The sequence below is a fragment of the Triturus cristatus genome, chromosome 8 (genome assembly GCF_964204655.1).
Source record: "Triturus cristatus chromosome 8, aTriCri1.1, whole genome shotgun sequence".
Classification (NCBI taxonomy): domain Eukaryota; kingdom Metazoa; phylum Chordata; class Amphibia; order Caudata; family Salamandridae; genus Triturus; species Triturus cristatus.
Window position 1 is genome coordinate 48,799,791 of NC_140591.1, and position 25,024 is coordinate 48,824,814.

General features: G+C 48.2%; 1 protein-coding gene across 2 annotated transcripts in view; it reads left to right on the forward strand.

Moving 5' to 3' along the window:
• The window catches only part of LOC146800028 (uncharacterized), a 206,363-nt gene that overhangs the window by 99,729 nt on the left and 81,610 nt on the right, over positions 1–25,024 (forward strand). For both annotated transcript variants that reach the window (XM_085620930.1, XM_085620931.1), the window contains exon 4: positions 15,220–15,330. In XM_085620930.1, coding sequence (XP_085477056.1) covers positions 15,220–15,330 — 111 coding nt within the window. The remainder of the gene's footprint in view (positions 1–15,219; positions 15,331–25,024) is intronic.

Here is a 25,024-nt window from a genome sequence, read left to right on the forward strand (position 1 = left end):
TGCACACTAATCTCAAAACACAACAGGAAAAATGAACAAAAACAGAAAAAGAGGAAACCGGATTGGACCTGAAACTAAGAAGTGAAAAGCCAAGTTTTAAGCCCCTTCCTAAAGGCCAACAAGTTAGGGGTGCTGCGCAGGGACACAGGCAATTTGTTCCACAGCTGAGGCGCTAATAATTTAAAGGAGCGGCCACCGATGCGAGCTCTCTTCACGCGGGGCACTGCAGCAAGAAATAAGGCTTCAGACCTAAGCGATCTGGCAGGACGGTAAAAGGACAGCCTTTTCTGAAGATATTTTGCTCCAGATGTGTGCAAGGCTTTGTGTGCCAGGGTGAGTTTTAAAAACTATCCGCTTCCGGACAGGAAGCCAGTGCAGAGCCTCCAAAAGGCCCGAGGCTCTGGCACGGCGAGATAGTCCAAAAATAGCACGTGCTGCCGAATTCTGAACAACCTGTAATCGTTGAAGCAGGTATTCTGGCAGGCCGAGATAGAGGACGTTGGAATAGTCTATTCTCGAGCCTATCATCGCCTGCACCGTGATCTTCCTGTGTTCCTCCGATAACAAGGGAAGAACTTGCGAAGCATCCGGAGTAAGCCAAAGCAGGTGCCTGTGAGACCGATTACCTGCGAGCGTAGTGTGAGGCCATTGTCGATCTTAATCCCAAGGTTTTTAGCTACCTGGGACGAACTTGCTGGTGGAAACATGTTCTCAGGCCACCACACTTTCCAGTCCGGGTCCGAGCTGCACCCAAAAAAGAGGACCTCGGATTTATCCGAGTTGCACTTGAGGCTGTTATGATGGAACCACTGAAACACAGCCTCAAGGCAACCCTGGATCCTACCTCCATCGAAGTCCGCACCCCTCTCACAGGTGAAGAGGAGCTGGGTGTCATCGGCGTAAGAAACGATCTGGGCCCCGAAAGACTCCGCCAGGGCCGCCAGAGGGGTCATGAAGATATTAAATAGAGTTGGGCTCAGGACAGAGCCCTGAGGAACTCCGACACCCAATGGCGACATCTCGGCGGAGCAAGCAGAAGCCCAGACCGATTGTCGACGGCCTGCCAGGAAAGATCGAAACCACTGGAGCACCGTGTCAAAGGCCGCCGACAGGTCTAACATCACCAGCATCGCTCTCCCACCCGAATCCAGCACCTCCTTTATCGCCTCCGAGACTTCCAGGAGGGCTGTTTCGGTGCTAAGATTGGCGCGGAAACCCGACTGTGTAGGGTGCAGTAGGTCGTGGGCCTCCAAGTAATCGGCAAGCACCTTCTGCACGTGCTTTTCAATGACCTTCGCCAAAGCCGGCAGGAGCGAGATAGGTCTATAATTCGCTGACACCTCCACATCCAGACCAGGCTTTTTAAGCAGGGGAATAATCATTGCCTGCTTCCAGGACTGGGGAACCACACCCTGTGCAAGAGAACAGTTCAACAGGGGGTTCACGAGTGGATTAATGACAGCTGCCATTTTAGCCAGAAATTTTGCGGGGCAGGCATCCCGAGGGGAACCTGACTTTAGTCCCACCATCAGGTCAAATGAAGCTGTCAGCGAGAGAGGAGGGAAAGCTGCCAAGGCCACACCGGCGTTCGGTCGGGTAACAGCGGCATTCTCCGCCCGACCTGGTACCTCAGGATCCAACACAAGGAAGGAGTCCTGGATCCGCTGGATCTTAGAGGTGAAAAAGTCCGCAATCGCCCTGACCCAAGGCGCAGGAGGGGGGGGGTCTGGGCAGGCGCTGCGCGAGAGGCTGTAAACTCCCGCACAATGGCGAAAAGCTCCTTACAGGAGTTGGAAGCAGCTTCAATTTTTCTAGCAAAATAAGCCTTCTTCTCCGCGAGGATGTTCCGATGGTACGCTTTCGCCAGAGACCTGTAGGTGAGTTTCGCCGTCGCGTCGTATTTCACGCGCCATGCTCTTTCCGCTACCTTGCATTGCCGACGAGAGGCCGCCAATGCTTCCGTAAACCAAGGGGCAGAAGCACCTTTTTCGGGTTTGCGGAGGGGTCTCAGAGGAGCAAGATCATTGAGCCTCTCTGAGAGCCAGACCTGCAAACGCTCCACATCCTCCTCTAAGTTCCCGGTTAAGGCACAGGGGTGATCGGCGCAGGACTGTGCCAACAGTTCCGGAGTAATCCGATGAAGTGGCCTGAATCCCACGGCAGTCTGCCGGGGGACACCGGCAGGCTTCCCAGCATCTGAGAGATAAAATCTCACCAGCCTGTGGTCAGACCAAAGCACCTGGGTGGGGGCCAACATCTCTATAGGGGTCGTAGAGAAGGTCAAATCCAGGGTATGTCCCTTCTCATGGGTCGGCCCAACATGATAGGGAACCAGGCCCATAGGGGCTGTGACCTCCAACATTTTCAACGCATCGGGATCCGTTTCCACGTCCGTATGGACGTTGAAGTCCCCGGCGACAATGCAATGTTCTGATGTAAGTAACAAAGAAGAGGTCACCGACTGGAACTCTTCAAAAAAAGAGCCCATGGGCCCTGGCGGCCGATAGACTAGAAGACCCTTCATCGATTGGTGTGGTGAAAGGACAATGGCGAAGGCAAGGGATTCGCAATCCTTGATCGCGTCCGATGGAATGATGGTGCAGGTGACCATTTTGTTGACTATTAATGCCACCCCACCTCCACGCCCCTTCGGCCTATCCTGCCTGAAGATGTTATACTCGGGCGGGATAGCAGTGGCAATATCTGGGTTGGACGCCTCGCCGAGCCACGTCTCGGTGAGCATTAGGAACAGAGGTTTTTCTGACTCTAGCAAATCAAAAACATCCAGAGCGTGCCGGCCCAGAGATCGAGTGTTGAGCAGTAGGCCCAGATGTTTAGCGCAAACCGCCGCCTTCTGTGGCGCATCGCCAAGATGTTTCTGCGGGCGCCAGCCACACTCAGGGCAGCAATGCTTGCCCTTGTGGCGAGCAGGAAAAACCGTCCGGCAGAAACCATTTGTGTACTGCCAAGACCGAAGTTCCGGACCCGAGTAGTGTAGCATAGTGCTCAAAAAAGCAAGCTAACTCGAGCCGAATGGCCGCGTCCTGCCCGTCGCCTCAAACGCCTCCGGGACGCTGACGGGCAGGACTCTGGCACGACTCCGGCTAAGCGAACGGCGTCCCGCTGCGCGATACCGCTGCGCGGACGAGTCCGCCTTAAATAGGCGTCTCCCACATCCACTCGAGCGTCGGGACGCTCCAAGATGGCGCCCGCGCCCACACACACTCAGCCCAACCAAAGATGGCGCCCGCAAAAGAAATCCGCCCCGGAACCCGGACCCACCAAATGGCGGTGTGTTTTCCTGATTTAAATGCAGGTAAGAGGACAGCAAGCCCAATATAGCGGCAGTAAAAGCAGGGGTTAAAAAACCAAAATGAACAAAGATGGGCAAAAGGGAGATAAAAAGACCAGTTGTCCGAGCTAGATGATAGCGCGACCAGCGCTCGTGTAGCAATCAGCAGAGAGCCTGAAAAACGAGTCCGCCTTAAATAGGCGTCTCCCACATCCACTCGAGCGTCGGGACGCTCCAAGATGGCGCCCGCGCCCACACACACTCAGCCCAACCAAAGATGGCGCCCGCAAAAGAAATCCGCCCCGGAACCCGGACCCACCAAATGGCGGTGTGTTTTCCTGATTTAAATGCAGGTAAGAGGACAGCAAGCCCAATATAGCGGCAGTAAAAGCAGGGGTTAAAAAACCAAAATGAACAAAGATGGGCAAAAGGGAGATAAAAAGACCAGTTGTCCGAGCTAGATGATAGCGCGACCAGCGCTCGTGTAGCAATCAGCAGAGAGCCTGAAAAACGAGTCCGCCTTAAATAGGCGTCTCCCACATCCACTCGAGCGTCGGGACGCTCCAAGATGGCGCCCGCGCCCACACACACTCAGCCCAACCAAAGATGGCGCCCGCAAAAGAAATCCGCCCCGGAACCCGGACCCACCAAATGGCGGTGTGTTTTCCTGATTTAAATGCAGGTAAGAGGACAGCAAGCCCAATATAGCGGCAGTAAAAGCAGGGGTTAAAAAACCAAAATGAACAAAGATGGGCAAAAGGGAGATAAAAAGACCAGTTGTCCGAGCTAGATGATAGCGCGACCAGCGCTCGTGTAGCAATCAGAAGAGAGCCTGAAAAACGAGTCCGCCTTAAATAGGCGTCTCCCACATCCACTCGAGCTCATCTACTGATGAGTAGTTAATCACCAGGGTAGCCAGGAGAGCCTGGATACTTGGGAGAAAAGAAGGGGTTTGTTGAGGAGGATGGTAAATTAGGACAAAAGTAAGGGGTGCCTGATGGAGAGTCGAGCGGGCTACGAGGTAGTCTACATCAGGAATAGAAGGGGAAGGGAGAATCTGAAAGCTGAAATCAGTCCGAGCTATTAGGGTCACTCCACCACCCCGTTTGCCCTCTGAGCGGTCCGCTCGAATGGCGGAATATGAAGAGGGCAATGCGTCTAACACATTGGGTAGGGAGTCAGCCTTGAACCAGGTCTCTGTTAGAAATAAGAGATCTGGTTCATGGGTGTCAATGTAATCGAATAGCTCGTACTGATGATTGACCGCAGACCTAGTGTTTAGGAGCGTAGCTGAGGTACTACATAGCGGAACAAGAGGGACTGATGGGGGTGGGGGAGTGATAGGAGGCATAATGGGTGATAAAGCTAAATGTGGAGAGATCGTGGGAGGAAGGTGAGGAGGGGGAGTAAATAAACCGAGCTGTCTCAAGTATGTAGTTACTAGGGGGTCAATGACTCCTGGAGCCCAATAAGAGCATAGTTGAACTGGCGGATACGTAATTAGACAGGCAGCGTCTCGTGCCCCTAGCCCCGTCCGGCCGCGGACGGGCGCAGACGGGCTTAACTCAGGCGCGCCTTCGTCGCGCCCGCTGCGCTCGTCCGCTGCGCTGACACATACTGCCCGATTAAATAGGGGCGGAGCAGTGGTGGAGGGGCAGGGCTGGAATGGAAAGTCAGCCCAACCAAAGATGGCGCACGCTGCCGCTGGGAGCCCGCAAGCACGACCAACCCAAGCTAGCAACCCACCTCTGAAAGCAGAATTAGGTTAGAACCTGCACAAACTGAAAAAAGTTAGTGGCAATTTAAAAATGCAGTGCAAACGTAATAGCGCCTCCGCTCGTAATCAGCGGGGCGGAGTGCAGGGAAGTGGTAACGAAGCTCTCCTAGCGTTCACCAGTCAGCCCACTGCCACCGGGCCACTGGCAAACACCAGGGTGAGCAGTGCGCTATACAAATGCCTATGATTGATTGATTGATTGATAAAAATGGGTCTCATCTTTCACACCGATAGACCCGAAAAGTGGAACTCCATCCTCAGATCACAACTCCACATTTCCAAAACTACGAACGCTTCCCATAGCTGGAAACTGACTATCTCAATCCCGAACCGCTTGAGGCGGAGCGGGGATACTTCTGTGACCATCTACTCCAACAGCACAGTCCTGATCCAAGCCAACAATGACAACCTAGAAGCATTCAACTCCATCTTCCCTTCGCTTTGGAATACCCCCTCTCACGTACATCTCCTCCACCCCTTCCCCCCCCAGACAGCCGGACCCTCCAGCAGAGCACACCTACCATTCCTGTGCCCCTGATCAACTACACTAGCTTTCCACCATGTGACACCACCCTCACCTCTGTCACCAAGAACAAGGCTTCCCCTCTCCCCTCAGACCGTCTCCTCGACCACCACACGGCCTACAACCTCTGCCAAATAACGACCGACCTCATCACACAGCACTCGACTCACAACTACCTCCCCTTCCCCTCACACAAGAACGCAGATGCCACAACGCAACCCCTCACCCCACGGCCCCGCTCAATAACTACACGGGCAACACAATAACAACAAGACGATAAGACAGCACCGTTTGGCCATCCCCCTCTCGGGAGGAACCCGCCCAGAACCCCCTATCCTCACCCCCAACCCCAACTACCTCCCTATACCCACATACAGAAGAACACGGATGCCACAACACGACCCTCCGCATCCCGCGCACACGGCCTCGCTCAAAGACTACACGGAGCACACATAAACAACAAGCTTACTGGACCGCATCGGCAGGCCATCCCTTCGTGGGAGGACCCCACCCAGAATCCCCTTACCCCCACCCTGGAAGAGACAGGCAGTGTCTAACCCTGCTTGAAAGCCAGCTAGCAACCATAATTCAGGGCTTCAACATAATCCTAACCAACCTCGCCACACTCCGTAAGCATTCCCAATATCTCCAATGCACCCCCACCGTTTCCAACCCCCACAACCAAAAGCCCCCTAAGGCTCCCCTCCCCAGTTGGATCGCAACCCCCCTTGAATCTAAATCATAATCGTCCCAAGAAAACCTGAAAGGCTATGTCCTCGAGTGAAGCGACAGATCTTGCCTCCTCATACGACACCCCATCTACTGCTACAACCCAATCCTATATTCAGGTGATCACCGGATTCAGAAGAGACCACTCCCCTCCTAAAACTCCAAGGCCCCTTCCCTCCCTTATTAACATCCCCCATGCCCCCCGTTCCCCCCCCAAGAAGAAACCCAAAAAAGAGGCACCCCCCACCAACTGCATGCTCATAAACTGCAGATCAGCCACCAATCATGCCACAGAGCTAGCAGAATCCATTCTCACCCATGACATAGACATAGCCTTCATCACAGAGACTTGGCTAAATGACTACTCGCCACCAATCATGGACACTCTCGTGCCCCCAGGCTTTGCAATCCTCAACAAAGATCGTAACGACCAAAGAGGTGGGCGTATAGCAATCATCCACAAACAACAACTTGTCCGTGACGGAAATTGACACCTTTAACTATAACACCTTTGAATGCCTATCTGCAAACATTAACACAAGTGACAATGATACACTTCACTGTCATCTCCTAAACCATCCCCCCGGCATCACCACCACATTCACCGAACATCTGTCCAACCTAATTGCTCTCTGCTCACTCCGAGACGCCAACAACCTAATTCTGGGCGACATGAACCTACACTGGAATAAAAAAAAACGTCTAATCCAAAACCTGGATGATCTACTACTCAGTAACAACCTCAACCAGCACTGCTCAGATGAAACCCATAACAAAGGAGCAATCCTCGACGCCATTATCGCCCAACGCGACGTAATCGCAATCAACCACATCCTGCCCGTTGACTGGTCCAACCACCACCTAATCCTATTCCACATCACTCAACCAATCACATATCGACCTCCCACCCAAGACCCCCCCGCCCCCACCCCACCCCAATGGATGAGAAATCTAGCACAGATCACCATGGCCGACCTAGAGGAAAGGGTAGGCTCACTCCTGCCTATTTCCACAGATGATCTCTCCACAACGGAACTCGCCTCTCACTATAACTCAACTATGACATCCATCCTGGACCAATTAACCCCCCTGAAACTAAATAAAACTAGGATCATTCCATCCAGATACTGGTTAAACACAGACATCCACGCTGAAAGAAGACCACTAAGAGCCTCAGAACAACTATGGAGGAACAACCCTTCTACTAGCATTCACAAACAACTCAAAGCAATCTGAAGGAAATACAAAAAACACATCCACATCCTTCTGCACCGCTCTAGACAACGCGAAAAACAGCCCTAAAGAACTCTTCAACATATCAGGCAAGAAACTTCCAAACCCCCGCTACCCCGTTTAGGCCTCCAAAGACCTGTGCGACAACTTTGCCAACTTCTTTAAAGGCAAGATCACCAAGATTGAGCTTTCACTAGACATCAACCGCAATCCCTCCTGCAAAAACCCAACCCCAGAGACCGAGACCAGCACACGCAAGCACCCCATGAAAGCCTGGAAATCCTTCAACCCCATACCTGAGGTTGAGATTCTTAAAGCTGATCTCCACCTCCAAACCCGCATTTCACGTCCTAGATCCGATACCCACTCAATTGACCAGAAAACTGAAACTCTCCTTAGACCCATTCTGGTGTAAGATCATAAACGGCTCCCTAAAAACTGGCGTCATACCAGACTGCCTCCAAACCGGCCAAGTCACGCCACTACAGGAAAAAAATGGGCCTGGACACCAACGATCTGAATAACTTCAGACCCGTTTCCAATCTTCCCCCGTTTATCCAAAATCCTCAAAGTGTGTTCTACAACTGACTCAGCACATGCACATGGACAGAATCAACCTGCTAGACCCCCACCAATCGGGCTTCAGAAAAAACTGTAGCACCGTGATCCTGAACATTGTGGACGACATCCGCAAGTCTTTAGATACCGGCCAATGCTGCCTACTGATTCTCCTGGACCTATCCGCAGCCTTTGACAAGGTTGATCACAATCTACTCATCAAGGCTCTCCAAGATAGAGTAGGCGCAAACGAGGAGGTCCTGCACTGGTAAACCTCCTTCTTACACACCGCTCCCAAAGGGTAAGAATCAAAACCTTTACATCCGACCTACAGCCCCCCCCTTGATCAGCCTTTTTTTGGCTATTTGGGGTAGTGAACGCTTAGGCTCCTGTAACTTTTTGACCACATCAGGTACCCACGCCAAATTTGCGTCCTTTTCTTCCAACATCATGGGGATTGTAAAGGTACCCAGGGTTTGTGGATTTCCCTGGAGGGGTCCCAGAAATTAGCCAAAATACAGCAAAATCTTGTTTTTTGGGGTTAAAACGGGCTGCAAATGAAAGCTTCTGGGTTTTTCTCTGCAAATGGTATCAAAAAAGGGTTTGTGGGGCTGAAATCACCACTATCTCAGCTTTTAGGGAATGATAGACTTTTGTCAGAAAACCAACATTTTTTACACAGTTTGGGCATTTTTCTGGGACATAGCCTATTTTTGCTATTTTTTGTGCTTTCAACCTCCTTCCAGTTAATGGTAGAAATGGGTGTCAAAGCATTAATGCAGCCTGGAAAGCTATACGTTTTAGAAAAGTAGATAAAATTCTGAATTCAGCAAGGGGTCATTTGTGTAGATCCATCAAGGTTTCTTTATAGAAACTAACAGTTAAATATAGGAAAAAATTAAAATTAGTTGAAAAAAACAGCCTTTTGTGTCAACGTTTTCACCTGTAACTTCTTCTAATTATGACAGCTCTTTGAAAGCAATATACCGTTACATCCGCTGGACCTTCCTGGTTGTGGGGATATATAGGACTTGTAGGTTCACCAAGAACCCGACGAACCCAGAGTCAAAAACTGAGCAGCAGTTTGCAATGTTTTTTTATTATGTTACTGGTATATAGCAATTATTGTGGGAAAATGTATACATGGAAAAATCGGTATGAAACACACATGTATTTCTGAAATAGGAACAAATTATAGTTTAGAGACAGTACATATTTGCACATTTTCGAAATTGGGAATACTCATACTAGCATGAGAATTATCAGTCATTTTTCAAAATGACTTCTTTTTTACACAATGTCTTTCATTTGGAAGGCAGAAATGCATCACAAATCAATAGGTAATAACAGTTACTTTACAAATCTGAATTACCCGAAGTCTCCCGATAAAAATGATACCTCACTTGTGTGGGTAGGCATAGTGCCCACGACAGGAAATGGTTCAAAACCCAACGTGAACACACCACATTTTCACAATGAAAATTTACCCTTTTTTTGCGAAGTGTCTAGCTGTAGTTTTTTAACACTAGCTCTGCCGGCACCTAGGGAAACCTAGCAAACCTATACATTTTTTTTAAACCTGACACCCAGGGGAATCCAGGATGGGGTGACTTGACTCCCTCCCACCAGGGTCTGTTACCCAGAATCCCTTGCAAACCTAATTAAAAAAAGTCAAAAACACACACTTCTGTGGTGGAAAGTTCTGGAATCTGTGTGGATCCACAAATTTCCACCCACCCCGCGTTCCCCAAAGTCTTACGAGAAAAATGGTATCTCACTTGTGTAGGTTGGCCTAGTGCCCGTGACAGGAAACGGTGCAAAATGCAATGTGGTCACACCTCAATTTCGCAGTGAAAAATTACCCTTTTTTGGCAAAGTGCCTAGCTGTAGTTTGTGAACCCTACCACTGCCGGCACCTAGGGAAACCTACCAAACCCACACATGTCTGAAAACTAGACACTCTGGGGCTTCCAGGGAGGTATGGCTCGCGTGGATCCCCCAACGTTTCCTTACCCAGAATCCCCTGCAAACTTCAATTTTAGCTGAAAAAATCACTTTTTTCACACATTATTCTGTGGGAAAGTTGTGGCATCACCGGGCTCACACATTTCCCACCACCCAGCGTTCCCCCAGATCTCCTGATAAAAATGGTGCCTCACTTGTGTGGGAGGCCCAAGTACCCGTGACAGGCAAGTGCCCAAAACATAGTGAGGCAACATCAAAATTGCCTATCTCAAAACCACCTGGTTTTGCAAGGGGGGGGTCACCTGTGTTTTTGGCCCCGTGTTCAGCGGCCATCTAGGGAAATGTGAGAAGTTGGCCTGGTATATGATGTTCACTAGTTAGTGACCACCTTGTACCATGCCAAGCAACCCTTATGGTGTGGTTGTAAGTCAACCTTTTCGGACTAGCTGCCCTAGTGGTAGCGTAGGCTAAGCAGTCTTTGAGGCTAAACTCGTTAAAGCGTGTTAAGCAGGCTATTTTACCAAATGTAACCCCCCTTTATACCAATGAAAGGACACCACACAGATGTATATTGAAAATATATATGTATTTATTTCTCAAAGTATCCCCTAGACTCTTTATGAGCACAGGAGCACAAATCGTTAAACAAGACAACGTTATAATACACAGAAGTTGCACTTTATATGGATGGGCCCTGGTGTCCACTCAAACCATATACTAAAATAGTGGTATAAGTACCACGAACAGGAAAGGGAAAAGGCCTAGGGCCTCTAGAATCGCTGGGCCTACAAGGAGCTAACTTCAGTTAGTGACCAGGAGGTCCCCGGGTCGCGTGTGCAGTGAGGAAAGTTACACGCGGGCTCCCATAGGTTTTCAATGGGTGCGTAAAAGTTTAAAAGTTACTGCAGAAAGGGTCTTCTGGATGGACTACGATCTCAAGATTCAAAACACAGACACTAGAGATGTTTCTCTACACTTGGGCACCGGAGTGCCAGCTTTACCTCACCCACAGGAAGCGGGTGCATAGGTCTCGAAGTGAGTCGGGTTTCTTCTATCGATTCAATGGAGCCTGATGACGAAGATGCTGCAGGCGGTCGGTCCAGAAGAGCTGCGTTGGATCCAAGGGTGGATCGGAGTTGTAGATGACCTGAAAGCAGAGGGGACAGTGTTCACAGTCACTAGCCAGTGACCGGCGTGGCACCAGGTAGGTACCAGGCGATGTCGGGTGCAAACAGGTGGTGAAGGGTAGCTTGTCTCCGCAGCCACGTGGTCCCTGAAGGTCGACGACATCCAGGAGTCTAGTCACGAGCTGTCCCACGCAGGCTCTCGCTGTCGGCGGTGTCGGCGACTCGAAAGAAGCAAACAAGCCTTGGCAAAGGCAGGAGTCGTGGAAAGAGAGGAAAGCTGATTGTTCTGACCAGCAAGGTCAGAGGGACCGCTCTTTTGGAGAGCAGCTAGGGCCAGTCTGGAGCAACCAGACCAGCATCGTTGATTTCAAGTTTCGTCGCCAAAATGGCCACTAACCAACGGGCCAGGGACCAGGCAGGCGCGTCGAGATGCAAAGTGCAGAGGGGCCCCACGCAGATCGTGGAGATGCTGGAGGGCTCACCTTTGGTGCAGATGCTGCTCGGTGGTTGGGCTTCTCAGGACCCAAAGCACAACTTGGAGGGAGCCTCTGTCGCTGCGCTTGCAGCTTGTCGTGTGTCTTTCAAGATGGCTGGCTCCACGTGTCTCGGTGCCTCCACGGGTTCCTTCTTTTCAGGGACTGTGGATCGGGCGGTGAGAGGTCTGGAGGTCCAGGTCTTGTCGGGCTCTGGGCTCGGGCTCCGGCAGGAGGCGGCGGCAAAGCAGACGTTCAATAGCTGGTTGGTGCTTGCGTTAGCAAGATGGTCACTCCCTGACCATAGGAGAGATTTCCTTCAGTCCTCTGTGCAGCAGAGCGTCGAAGTTCCCGTCTTCTTCTTGTTGTTAAGTTGATTCCAGGATGTCTGAAGTCTTAGGACACAGCTCCTACCTTTAAGCGGATTCTAGGGGCCGGACTACCTGCTAGGTCCCTCCCTAAGGGTGGGACCAGGAAGGGGGGTGGTTACACCCCCAATCCTTTGTCCAGCTCGTCCCAGGTCCGGGGCTGGTGTGCCCCAGGACCGGATTGAACTGGCATATCCACCGAGGCTCCTTGTGAGCCTCAGGCATGTCTGGTTTCTTTCAAGCCCTACCTGACCATTACACAAAATCCTGTCTGGGGCGGTGCTCGCACCTCCCCTGGCAGGAAACCCTTTGTCCACGTCTCCCAAGCTGGAAGGACTCCCAGCAGCAGGAGGGCAGACTTGTGTCTGTGGTGGCAGCATCCATTTTGTAGAGCTGAGGCTATGTCTGATTTTACCCGGGTTTCAGGTACTGTACATGTCGTGTCCCTCTAGAAGGGTGGAATGCTAACCCCGTCGCCAGAATTGGCCAGGGGTTAGTATTCCAATTCGTATGACACCTTACTCGACATGTTTTGATAAAGCCAAACCAAAGATGGCATTTAACCGCGAGGTTCATAATGCACTTAAGAGTATATGGTATGACGATATCTGGAAACGGTAGAAGGAAGTAGTTCCGACCACTGCAGACAGGCTCAGCTCATGCCAGAGCACCATCTCACATGGAACCAAGCACTCTGCCTTCAGGATTGTCAAGGCCTGCCATAGGAGTGACTTGTAGGTTAACATGTGTCCCATTTAAGGTTAGGTATAGGTATACTACACCTAAGTAAGAGGTGGTTACACCAACTTACCCCAGCTAAGTGATCAGCCAGTTGTGTCAAATTTGTTAGGCCAGGCCAGGGGTGGCATAATACATGCTTCAGCCCCTGGTAGGCCTTAGATACACCAATGCCCTGGGTACCTAGTGTACACTGGTACAGGGGCTCACAGGGTGATCTAGTTCCAATGGGTTATGCACCTAGGGTACATGGAGTCCATTTTAGAGAGAGAGCAGACAGGCTGAGACCCTGAATGGCAGGTTCTCAGGCCTACTAAGTCGAAAAACCAGCTAGACACTAGCCAAAAATGTGGGGGTAACCATAGTCAGATATCCACCTTCCTACAGGAAACCTACCAAATCCACAGATTTCTGAAAACTAGACACCTGGGGGCTTCCAGGGAGGTATGGCTTGCGTGTATCCCCCAACATTTCCTTACCCAGAATCCCCTGCAAACCTCAATTTTAGCTGAAAAAAATCACTTTTCACACATTATTGTGTGAGAAAGTTGTGGCATCATCGGGCTCACATAAATTTCCCACCACCCAGCGTTCCCCCAGGTCTCCCGGTAAAAAATGGTCCCTCACTTGTGCGGTAGGCCCAAGTACCCGCGACAGGCAAGGGCCCAAAACATTTTTGATGTCGCCTCACTATGTTTTGGACCCTTGCCTGTGCCAATGCCCCTACCCTAATAAAAATTTGCCCCCAAAAATCCCTGACGTCTAGTGGGCTTTTTGCCCCCCCGGGGGGCAGATTGGCGGCTATGACCCCATCTGCCCCCCCAGGGGGGGCAGGAAGGCTGCAATTTTTGCAGGGAAGGGGGTGGGGGCACGGGCATGCCTGTTTTGGGCAGCCCCCACCCTAATATAAATTTGCCTAAAAAATATCCCTGACTAATGGGCGTTTTGCACCCCCCCCCGGGTGCAGATTGAGGGCTAATGCCCCCAACTGTCCCCCAGGGGGAGCAGAAAGCCTACTAGACGCCAGGGATTTTTTAAAAGACTTCTACCTCAACCGTGCCTTCCCAAACCGAAAGACGCCGACGAAGCGCACAAGCCAGAACTCCCTCCCCCCCCCCCCCCCCCCCCCAGCGCCCCGACTACCCTCCTCGACCCCCTCCCATCCTTGAAAGCGATTCAGCCCATGACAACGTGCCCGCATCAAGGTTTCTCAGGACTCCCATACCTTAATGGTGCACTGCACGCTGGGACTTCCAAAACAATATGTATACTTATGCCTTATTGTGATTTCTGCATTATAACTGTTGTAAAGCGCTCCGATACCCTCTGGTCTGGCCAGCGCTATATAAAACTCCGTAATAAATAAATAATAAATAGATGCCTTCACTATAAAGACCGAAACGTTGACAGTCTGACCCATTTTCTTTGTCATTAGTTCTTCAGGAAAGGTTCCTTTTATAGCCAATTATGATGTTCTTGTTATTCAATATGTGACATGGGCTATGGCAAAAGTATCCATGATACAAAGATCTATAAGAAAGAATGTTCATTCCAGTTATTTTGGTCTTATTGTGAATTGTAGTTTGTACCCTTTTATATACACAACTTTTTATATACCCGTGTAGTATTGTTTTCCTTTGAGTGTATCTCAGTTTTGCGTTTGATTCATCGTTTAAACAAATAATTAATTTTTGACATTTGTTTGTACAAAGCAATCAATTCAGGCCTTAAAGATAATTAATTTTGTATATTTTGTTATGGTATTGATATAAAAAAAAATCCCTTGAAGGCACTATTACCTAATCGTTTAGATTAACCAAGCCTCCAAGGGTCTATTGGGTTGCCCATTTTTGTTCTGCATAAACCGCATTGGGGCAATTTTGTTATTTGTGCTAATATTTCACAATTGATTGTTGTGCAGACTACACTCCCCACAAAACCCAAGCACATCTGCTATTGCGGGACTCCATACATTCAGGGCCACATTTCCTTAGTTAGCGTGCCAGGATTTAGGCTTTTTCATTTGAAATGCGTGCCAGCTTCAAAAGCAATAAAATGTTTTGCATATTTTTTTTATTGGAAATAGCTCCACATTTATCATCCGTCTTCCTGATACACTGATATTGTTTTTCTCCAATACATAGCCTGAAATGTGCCCATATAGTTTGTATGGGGCCCAAAGAGAGATGTGTTCTTGAACAACCTGTTGCCTATTTTATTAAAAAAAAACTCCAGCACAGAGGTTCGCATGCATCCTGGCAGTGAGAGGGTTTACGTTAACTGACCCGGACGGTGAGTTACTTGTCAGTCTTTTACAAGGAGTTCCTGCCTCCCCTCTTTGTCTTCTATTTTATTTCAGTTTCTTTCATACACTCCTGTTTCATTTTTTCCCGTTCTCTTTAAAAAAATATATATATGTATTTGTGTTTTCTGCAGGAATGGCGGATATCAGATCTTTTATTTTATCAGATGTCAAAGAAGAGACAGAAGAATGTTTGGTCAATCATCAAGACTCTCAGGCACAGCTGAGCATCGATCATCTTCTAGGCAAGTAAATGGCGCCTGATAGTATTTCCGAATGGTATTTCAATTGCAATCGGACACTTATTGGGGCTTCTTTTTTTGCGTGGTCTAGAGTTTGTGGTTGATAAACTATCTCTGAAGTTCTTTGTCTGCTTATTGCAATGGTTGTATTGGATTAGTCTTGACACCCACCGGTAATGTCCATGTCCCCAATCCCCCCCCTCACCTTTGTGCCACAGCACCTATTTCCGACCATGTTCTTTTATTTGAAAATATGTAAGTCCTGTACATTAAAAAGAAACGCAACACCATTATATGTATTTATTATTTACATTTCTAATTTCAGGTTTTGTAAGGCATTCTGCCCCTGAGTTGGGAAACTGTTGCACAAAGTATTACTTCTGTGTCATAATTGAGTTTTCACGGATCTGATAAAATGTATAAAATCTGATAACATTAGTGGAGCACGATTACAACTCCACCCTCTCGCCCCCCTGTGGTCTCCATCACTTCTTCATACATGTGCACCCCCTTGACTCTCCGCACTGAAAGGAGCCACCTCTGATCCTCTTCTGCCTTCTTGTTCCTAACAACTCTTAGGGACCTATTGCAAGTTGCCCGGAGCAGTATCCTGATGGGGATACCGCTCTGAGTAACTCCAAGTTTTGGTGTTTCTCCAAGCACTTAATTACCATGTCCAAACACTGGACCCGATCATTACGAGCCCAGAGACACTGAACCCAGAACAATCACTGGAGCTACAGTGCTGTAAGCAGCTGCTGTGCACGGCCCCTCCTAGCCCTCCTATGTAAGCATAGGGGTAGCAGGAGAAGCTCTTCCCCAGGTGAAGAAAAAGAATGCCTCCGCCCCCCCCCCCCCCCCCAACCCCCTTCCCCCCACCTGTCCACTGGAAAGTGAAATAGGCCCCAGAGCATCTACATCTGCTCCAAGTAGGCTGTTTATGTTCAGATTTGAGGCTGTTTCCTCCAGGAGGGGGATACTATGCAGAATTTGACCCAATTTCCAAGCTGCACATGTTGTTTCCCATTCCAGGGAAAACAACATGAGTCTTTTAATACCATTGTAATTTTTCCCAGACATTTAGTATGACCAATTTAGGGGAGGGCAGCCTCTAAAAGGATGCAAGGTCAGCGAGGCGAATTTCCGTACCCCTCCAAAACTCACTCTACCCAGGGCATTCCCATAGTGTATGAAGGACGTTTTCTCTCTATCCAGATCCCGTGCTACTTGTCTTAAGTAGGAGAGCTCTAGTGAGGCATGCTCTATGTTCAGACAGCCGAAAGCCAGAGCGTACAGCTACCTTTCTTGGGGATATTAGTGCCTTCTCTCATTCCCCCTTCTGGAATATCCCCAAGTCTTCCTCCCTCTTCTTCTCTTTCAAGGACTCTAAAGGGTCTGGTGGATTGCTGATGGTCTTTTTATATATTCGGAATAGTGCACTGTGTGTAAGGGGTTCTGTTAGCACCCTTTCCTCCATTAGATCAACATTTTCATCTATCCAATCCTTGTGATATGTGCTGCCAGGGCATGTGTTAATTGTAGATATTTATAGATTTCAGGTTTTGATAAATCATAGTCTTTCTGAAGGATCTCCCATGATATAAGCCCATCATTTCTTACTAATTCCTATTGTTTCCTATCCTATCTTCCCGTCTTCTTGACTGATTAGAAGAAAAGTCATGATATTTTTGTTCACCTTCCTTGTCCTGTCAAACCCAGTAAAGAACTGTTTGCAATTTGGAGACAGATTTCTCATTCATGGAAAATGGTATTCACACTGTGCATACGTGGTAAAACCGTTTACGGCAGACTTGCCAATGAGTACAGGAGGGCCAGTCATGCAATATGACATCTCCACCCGCCTCTTTCCCTAGGTTCCCTATTGTGCATTCCATGAAATGCATCTCACAATGTGATGGTCCTACTGATCGACCGCATTACGGCTGACCTGGCAGTCAGACAAGAACATAGCACTTTCTCCTTCCTTAAGGTAACTAAAAATACAACAATTATTTTTTCACGGAATATAAGCAGCATCTTTGCCTATTGACTACATGTACACAATGTATTGCTTGTATACAAAACATCCACTACCTTTAAATAACTATGATAATTAACAGTTATACCCAGTAACATCAGAAGGCAATCCGTAGACCGGGCATGTGGTGATGGTGACCTTCATTCAATTTCACATCTTCCTGATTGTTTTCTCAAAACCACAGCCACTATTCCCAACCTTCCCCTCTTCCAAGGACTTCTTGTCTGCACAATCTCCACCAGGAACTTGTACCACCTTCTCCTCGTTCCAGACAGAGCCCTCCACTACACATTTCCCACTAACTACCCGCAATAGTTTAACAAGCATTGGCATAGCCAATAGGTCTCGCCTTTGAGACCTTATAAGTATTTTGCCATGCAGCACGCATATATAATTAATATATGAATACTATATATAAATTAAAAATTATGGAGCAGAGATAGGAACACGAGCAGGAAACATAAATAAACGTGTACTGAGAAACCCACTGCTGAATTTGGGCTTGGAGGGTGGGACTCCTAACCTGAAGTGGACGGGGGAAAGTCAAACCTAAAGAAGCAGCGACGGAATGGAAACGCTGCATGTTTACTCTTTTCGCTTGCAACAATAATACAATTATTTACATACCCTCCATGTTCATGAAGATTAGAGCCCGTGCCCTCCAGTAAACTACCAAGCTGGCTGCTGAGGGTGCCTGGGGCTTGTGCAGCCTCACTCGATGCACACGGAATGGTTGGGGGGGGGGGGGGAGAGAGACGCTGTGTTTGTGCTCAGAGGGTGGGGTAGTGATCCTAATGCAAAGCGGGAAATAAACAAGGAGGCACTGTAGCTGCCGCCCTGCCTGCTGCTGCTTGCTCCCACGGCAAAACGCCATGGGAGTGAACTTTTCAGAAGAGGTGGCACATGCACCCACTTTTAGCCATTTGCAGGCTTTGATTAGAAAAAGACACGTAAAAGCCAAACCACTGAGTCGGACCCACACAGAGTAGATACAAGAAGCCTTGCAGAACAGCGCATGCGCGCTGCCCTAGACTCGACCTAAAAATAACTAAATAGCGAGGCAATACTATTCCTAAATATGCCACATTAGGGAGCATAAGTTGCCTTTTCTTGTTTCATAATTTAGTAAACCGTGTCGCATTATTTGGTCTTCCCATGCTGCATAATTCTAGTAGCCCTGGATATGTCTCTATACATTCAGTGGGTGACCTCCTGTTTCCTCAGGAGGGGCAGGCTGTGTGCTCCCTGCTAGAGCAGCGGTGAATCCTAACGGGTGTCCCGCCAGCCCACTCTCCCTACCCCCAGCATTGTTCAGGCCACGGGGTGAAAGCTTTGAGAGCAGATAACTGATACAGTCGGGGAGGCTATTGCCAATAACTGATTTCTTAGGAACAGTGGTCCTTGGTGAAAAACTAATATAAATAACCAATCAATATAGACTAGAATCAGTGCTATATTACTACTGTCTAGCGGACAGTGACATTTAATGAATAACAAGGTTAAAGATCTGATGGGAACAAAATAAAGTGCGTCCTACACGTTACTAAACACATACAGTAAACAAAACATTCAGGCAGGACAAGAAAGGCTCGTTTGCAATGTGAACAATTAAACAAGCAAAATGAAAACGACAACCGTTACAGTAGAATATCAATTAAGATTGTGTGCACGGTGTTTAGACTTGCTTGAACACCGTGAACACAATCTTAATTGATATTAACTCCATCACCATCCCTCGGTGCCCCCCCCCCCTCCCTCCCCCCCCAAGGATGGGAATTGCCCATTATACCCCTCCCCTCTCCACTCAGGTGATTCTCCTCTTTGGGTTCCATGGAATTGCACCCTACATGTGATCAGAAGCTCCCCCCTTCCCCGCCGGCGTAAAAAATCATTTTACTATCCAATGCAAATCTATGTTCCAGTAGATATTTCTTTTAGTAGTTTCTGGGCTTCGTCGACATTAGCAAACATGTGAAATTTTTCTCTTACTAAATCTCTTAATTTAGACAGCTGTGCTATCGTAGCCTGTACGCCCTGGGCTTTAAACAAATACAGCAGCTTAACAAACTCTTCTCGCCGATGCGCCGCTGCTGCAGACATGTCGGAGAAAATACAACAACTGACTCCTTCTTCACCAGAAAGTTTCTTCCTATGGATGGCTTTACTGAGTATTTGATCTTTAATGCGATAGTCTACAAAAATCGCTAGAATTGTCCGTGGTAATTTGGAGTTTGGAAACTGCTGAGATGGTACTCTGTGGGCTCTTATAACAAAGTCCCCTAAAAATTCTGGGATAACTTTTTTTTTTAAATAAATGTCTCGACCCATTGGATTGTTTGGCCCCCTTCGCATCCTTCAGGAATGCCAAACATTTGTAGGTTGGAGCGCCTAGAGTGGTTCTCCAGCTCCTCAAGCTTACTCTCCAGTGAAGCTTTTTCTTTTCTAGCGGAGTTGACTTGCTGTTTCATCGGGTTCATCTGGTCCTCAAGCTGGGAAATTCGGCCTTCTGCCTCTTGCATTCTGATGTGGAGGGCACCAACTAACTGCAGCTTCAATTTTTGTTAAGCGATGGTGGAGAGACGCTATCTCGCTGGCTTGTGTAATCTTCGATTCTCTTATCTCATCCAAGATGAGATTTGACATGGTCTTTGTCTCATTGCATCGAGGTCGCCTCTCCTTGCTGCTGTCCTGTCATCTTTGATGGAGGTTTGCCTACCTCTGCCAGTAGTGTTTCCTGTGATGTTCTCTCCCCATCTTCTCTTCCACTATGGGGGTAGGGTCCCTGGTGAAACTGAGGCTGTGTCTGTATCAGTGGCTGCGGCTGTGTCTGTGGCGGTGACTGGGAGTCCACTACAATTCTGGTATCCTTTTGTGGGGGCGTAGCTGCTGACAGACCCCCCTGTAGCGAGCTGTCCTGTATATCATGAAAAGAAGGATGCAAGACGGATGGTGATATTGATGATATTAATACTGTTTTAGCTTGAAGGAACAATGGATAATCTCTTGGTGATCCACAGGTCGGGCCATTAATGCTCTTTCATGTTAGCCTCTATATAAGCAGGAGGATCTTTTCCCCACCATAGGACTGTCCCATTTGCCAATTCCCTTGCCTCGCAAACTCCGTAACCTTCTAAAATTAAGCCTGATACATTACTTTGTGGGGGGGGGGGGGGGGGGGGCTCTTCCTCCAGCCTTTTTCCATCGCGTAGCTGTCCTTGTGATGCATTTGTAAAGGCTTTATCACAGGTTGCAATTTCCCTTCTAGACTCCAAAGCATCTTCCTCAGAGCTCAAAGTACTTGGGAGTGCAGAGACTCACCTTGATTTTAAACTGCCCTCGCCTCTTGCTGCTGCGCACTTTAGCTTTGGTAGTGGGCACAAGCTCCATATTTGCAAGTGTATTAGGTGCTTTCCCATTGCGCAAGTTCCTCTTAGCCTTTTCTCCCTCTCCTTACGCCTCCGAGGTTGGTAATCTGAGGATGCCGCTGCATTTCTAGTACAATTTCATGCTCAACAAGTCACTAACTAGGCAAGAGGCAGGGAGCAAGAATTCTGTTAAAAGGAATGAATGGGCGCAGGCATAGGTCTTGTATTGATGATTGATGCTTTATTCTTCAAGTCCAAATCATATGTTACAGGTTAACAGGAGATGTTCTATTCCTTCTTAATGCCCCCCAGGAGCAGCGTCCTCCCTGCTCAGCCCCTTCTCACCAACTGATCCCACTAGAATCCCAACCACCCTCAACATTCTAACATACCTCATCAAAGGCTGAGCAGGCAGGCAGAGAGCCAGAGTAGGGAGAGTGTATAGATAATAAGCACATCACAACACATCTCCCCCCTTATAATATTTGAAAACAATCAACATGTGTTAAGATGATACAACACTCACTGAGCATAGGAGGATGCATTAATAACAACTAATTAAACATCACCCCCCCAGCGATAATGATCATATACAGTAAAATGCATGAAGAAAAATCTAACACACATTTAGTAGGAAAGGAAGATGAATAACCAAAACATTAAACACCATCCTTCCCCAGATAATGATCAAAACAAAATTGCAAAACTGGCATAAAAACTCAGACTACAACTATGGGTACAAGACACTACACTACACCCCACAACGTACCCATTATGCCTCATAAAAAGGCACAAGACTGCGGCAGAAAAGGGATCTACAACCCTAAGCTGCACAACCTAAAACAAGACAGATCTGCCACTAAGACAGATCTAAGACTGAAACTAAGTAAGTCCAAACTTACTTTAAGACACAAGCAAATCTAGGGCATATTTTAACCCCAACACTCACGCAACACTCTTCAGGTGATCCTAACCCAAGACAAATTGCAAGGCAACTATAACCTCAAAACAACCTCGCAATAAACTATGGGTAACCATAACCCATGACAAATTTAGGGTATCCCTTAACCCTCAAACACACTCGCAAAACACTATGGGTATTTATAACCCATGACAAATTTAGGGTATCCCTTAACCCAAGACACACCCAAAAAAAAAAACTCACGTGAGTGACTCTAGACCATTTAGGGTATCCTTTTACCCTATACAAACACAGGGTAACCTTAACCCCAAAACACTCTCGCAATAAATATCACATTGTTCAGATGAAGAAAATGAGCCACACATAAAATATTTCAAAAATCCACAAGGTGGCACTGTTCTTGCAGATTTTACACTGACACTGTGAGATAACACAATACGATAAAAGTGTAACACACATTTGATCCGATGTAAAATGTGTACATTTCAACAACTATCATAAAAATGTTTCAATAATAGAAGTTCCCAGATCATTTCCATTTTTAGGGAAAGGATTTAGAGCATAACGCATAGAATTGAACGTGTCTGAAGATTGTACAAATAACTAAATATTAACTTGAAAGATTGTACTATGGTTACTCTGTCTTGAAAGTTCCGCAATGCACGGACCGATGTGCATCTTCTCAGGAATAAAATATGAGACTGTAGAAATCATGCGCTCGCTTACCTTAACATCGGATTAATACATAAATCAGAGCACTGTACAAGCAAGCAAACAATACTAAAGGAAGCATGTGCAGGCAGATGACGCTTTCACAGGCTCACCCGCATTTGTAATTTGGTGCAAACATATTGTTTGACAGGCAGTAAAAACACAATGAATAACGCTCAATATGGCGGCTGCACGTTGCGGGATGACGCACAGAGAGTACTTCAATGACGAGAGACTGGTAGCCAGGACAACATAAAGACGATGAATGCTGAAAGCGTAGAACAATAAATTTGCTGGTTCTTCGCTATGAGGCATGGAAATTCCACGACGTCATCAGAGCACAGATGGCAGCGCCACAGAAGCATCACTCGGCTGACAAACGGTAACGGTTTAAATGACACGCTGTTACAAAAATAATTAGCTCCTTAGACTTACACGACCAAGACCCAACCACCGGGACTCGATCCATGCCCCCGACAAACAGCTGAAGGATCTTGAGCATGTAGGCAGACTCACAGAAACAGCTCTTCGGTTCAGGCGCTGTCAAACATCTTCACATGACACGCTGCTGAACAACCATCCAATCGCTGACAGTTGATCCTCTCCTCAGACTATAACAGAGAGTCATACACCCTGACTCGATTTGTGCCAAAACAAAACGATGCCCCACAGTTCTTCGAGTCTAGCGGTGAAATTCATGTGAAAGGTCATATAGCAAACTGAAATTGTGCCCTAGATCAACCAGCTCAAAAATAAAATCTCGTGCGCTGCGCACATGGTTTCAGAGATATTACCCTCTCAGAATCAGCATAACCAGGAGATAACTACAGGAATCGGCAGGCCCAGGCTAGGGCTGACCGTTCCCAAATGGTCAGAAAAGTCCAAAACCACAGACAATCTAGTCTTTTGGGGAAGCACTCACCCAAGTCCATCATCTGGCACATCCACGATAGGGCAGACCGGTCTTATGGTCACTGGTGGGGCTTGTGGAGTGCAAGATTACTTCTTTTATTTTTTCAGTGCGCTTCTTCAGTTCCAAATTCATCCAAGGTGGGTCACATAGGCTCATAAGTTTAACAAGTCCAAAAATACACGCAGGTTCTTTGAATCGTCGCCAGTGTTAAAAGGAATGAATGGGCGCAGGCATAGGTCTTGTATTGATGATTGATGCTTTATTCTTCAAGTCCAAATCATATGTTACAGGTTAACAGGAGATGTTCTATTCCTTCTTAATGCCCCACCAGGAGCAGCGTCCTCCCTGCTCAGCCCCTTCTCACCAACTGATCCCACTAGAATCCCAACCACCCTCAACATTCTAACATACCTCATCAAAGGCTGAGCAGGCAGGCAGAGAGCCAGAGTAGGGAGAGTGTATAGATAATAAGCACATCACAACAAATTCCATTGATAAAAACGCCTTTAAGAGCCTTAAGCAGCCTCGAACAGCTCACTCGTGCTTAACTCCAGCACTTACCAGCTTGAAACAGGTCCCCACAGAAGCTGAAGGCCTCTAGATTCAAAATCCATTCTAGCTACTGATAAAACCGCCTGAAAAGACCAGCTGAGTCTGGGGCAAAGGGTTAGCAGCCAGCCAGCCGCCACAGGCTTCTTTTTCACTTCCTCTGGCCCTGAAGCCTCTCACAGCCGCATACAGAGCTGCTAGTGTACAGAACGTGCACCGCAAACCTGATTGCCGCTGGCGTTTGGGCAGTCTTTTATACCAGAATCAAATTCAACTCCTTCCCGTGATTGACCCCAGAAGGATGAAAGACGGATTTAGCCTTGCTGGGATAGAAACCTGCCAGCTGGTGGTCACGCCATTACTCTGCCGTAGGCGCATTGGCCTGCTTAGCTGCCTTAAACGTACTTCTTGAAGTACAAGATTGGGCATAGTTTTAAATCTGTTGAGTGAAATGTGGTTTACAGAAATGCCTCTTGAGTCCACCTGCACGTGGTGCCCATACAGCGAACAGTGTATGAACTCCACCTTTGGCACAATAAAAGACCAACGAGGGGCGCTTGTAATTACCAGTCGCCACATGTTCCGCCCAAGAAGCGCACAATGTCGGGCTGCAGTGAATTACAGGGTCCAGGCTCCTCTGTTTTCACAGCCAGCTCATAAGGACCGTTGCCCCCTAGTGGAAGGGGGTAGCGCTGCAGTGCCAGCGCACCATCCCTTCCGCTCCCACCACACCCTCACTCTAGCAGGAGGGACTTGGAGCAGGCCACGGCAGAGGCACAACTAGAGCCAAATTTCGGGGGGGGAGGGGGGGCTAAGAAAGTTTCGGGGGGGGGGGGGGCTGAATCTTTAACCAATAGGAAGAGTGGAGCTGCAGGGGCTCTTAGAAGGGGTGAAACAGCAATGCCTCATTAACATGTAAATGGTCTTTTAAAGACCTGTGAAGTGCTCAGGTGTGGCTGTGTGTGTACCCGGGAAGCTGTCTCATCTTGGGCTGCCACACGCAATGGTTGGGGGGGCGGGTGCTGAAGCCCTTTGAATCCAATGGGTGTTGCGCACCTGGGCCACTGATGCACCCTCACTCAGCTGATTTGAAAGGGTGAGCGCCCGCAGAGTAGGGCGGCTTCTGGCCCGAGAAGCAGCAAGAAGGTATTCCTTGGTGGCACAGAACTTCACTTTAAAACCGTCACCTAGTTTGCGCT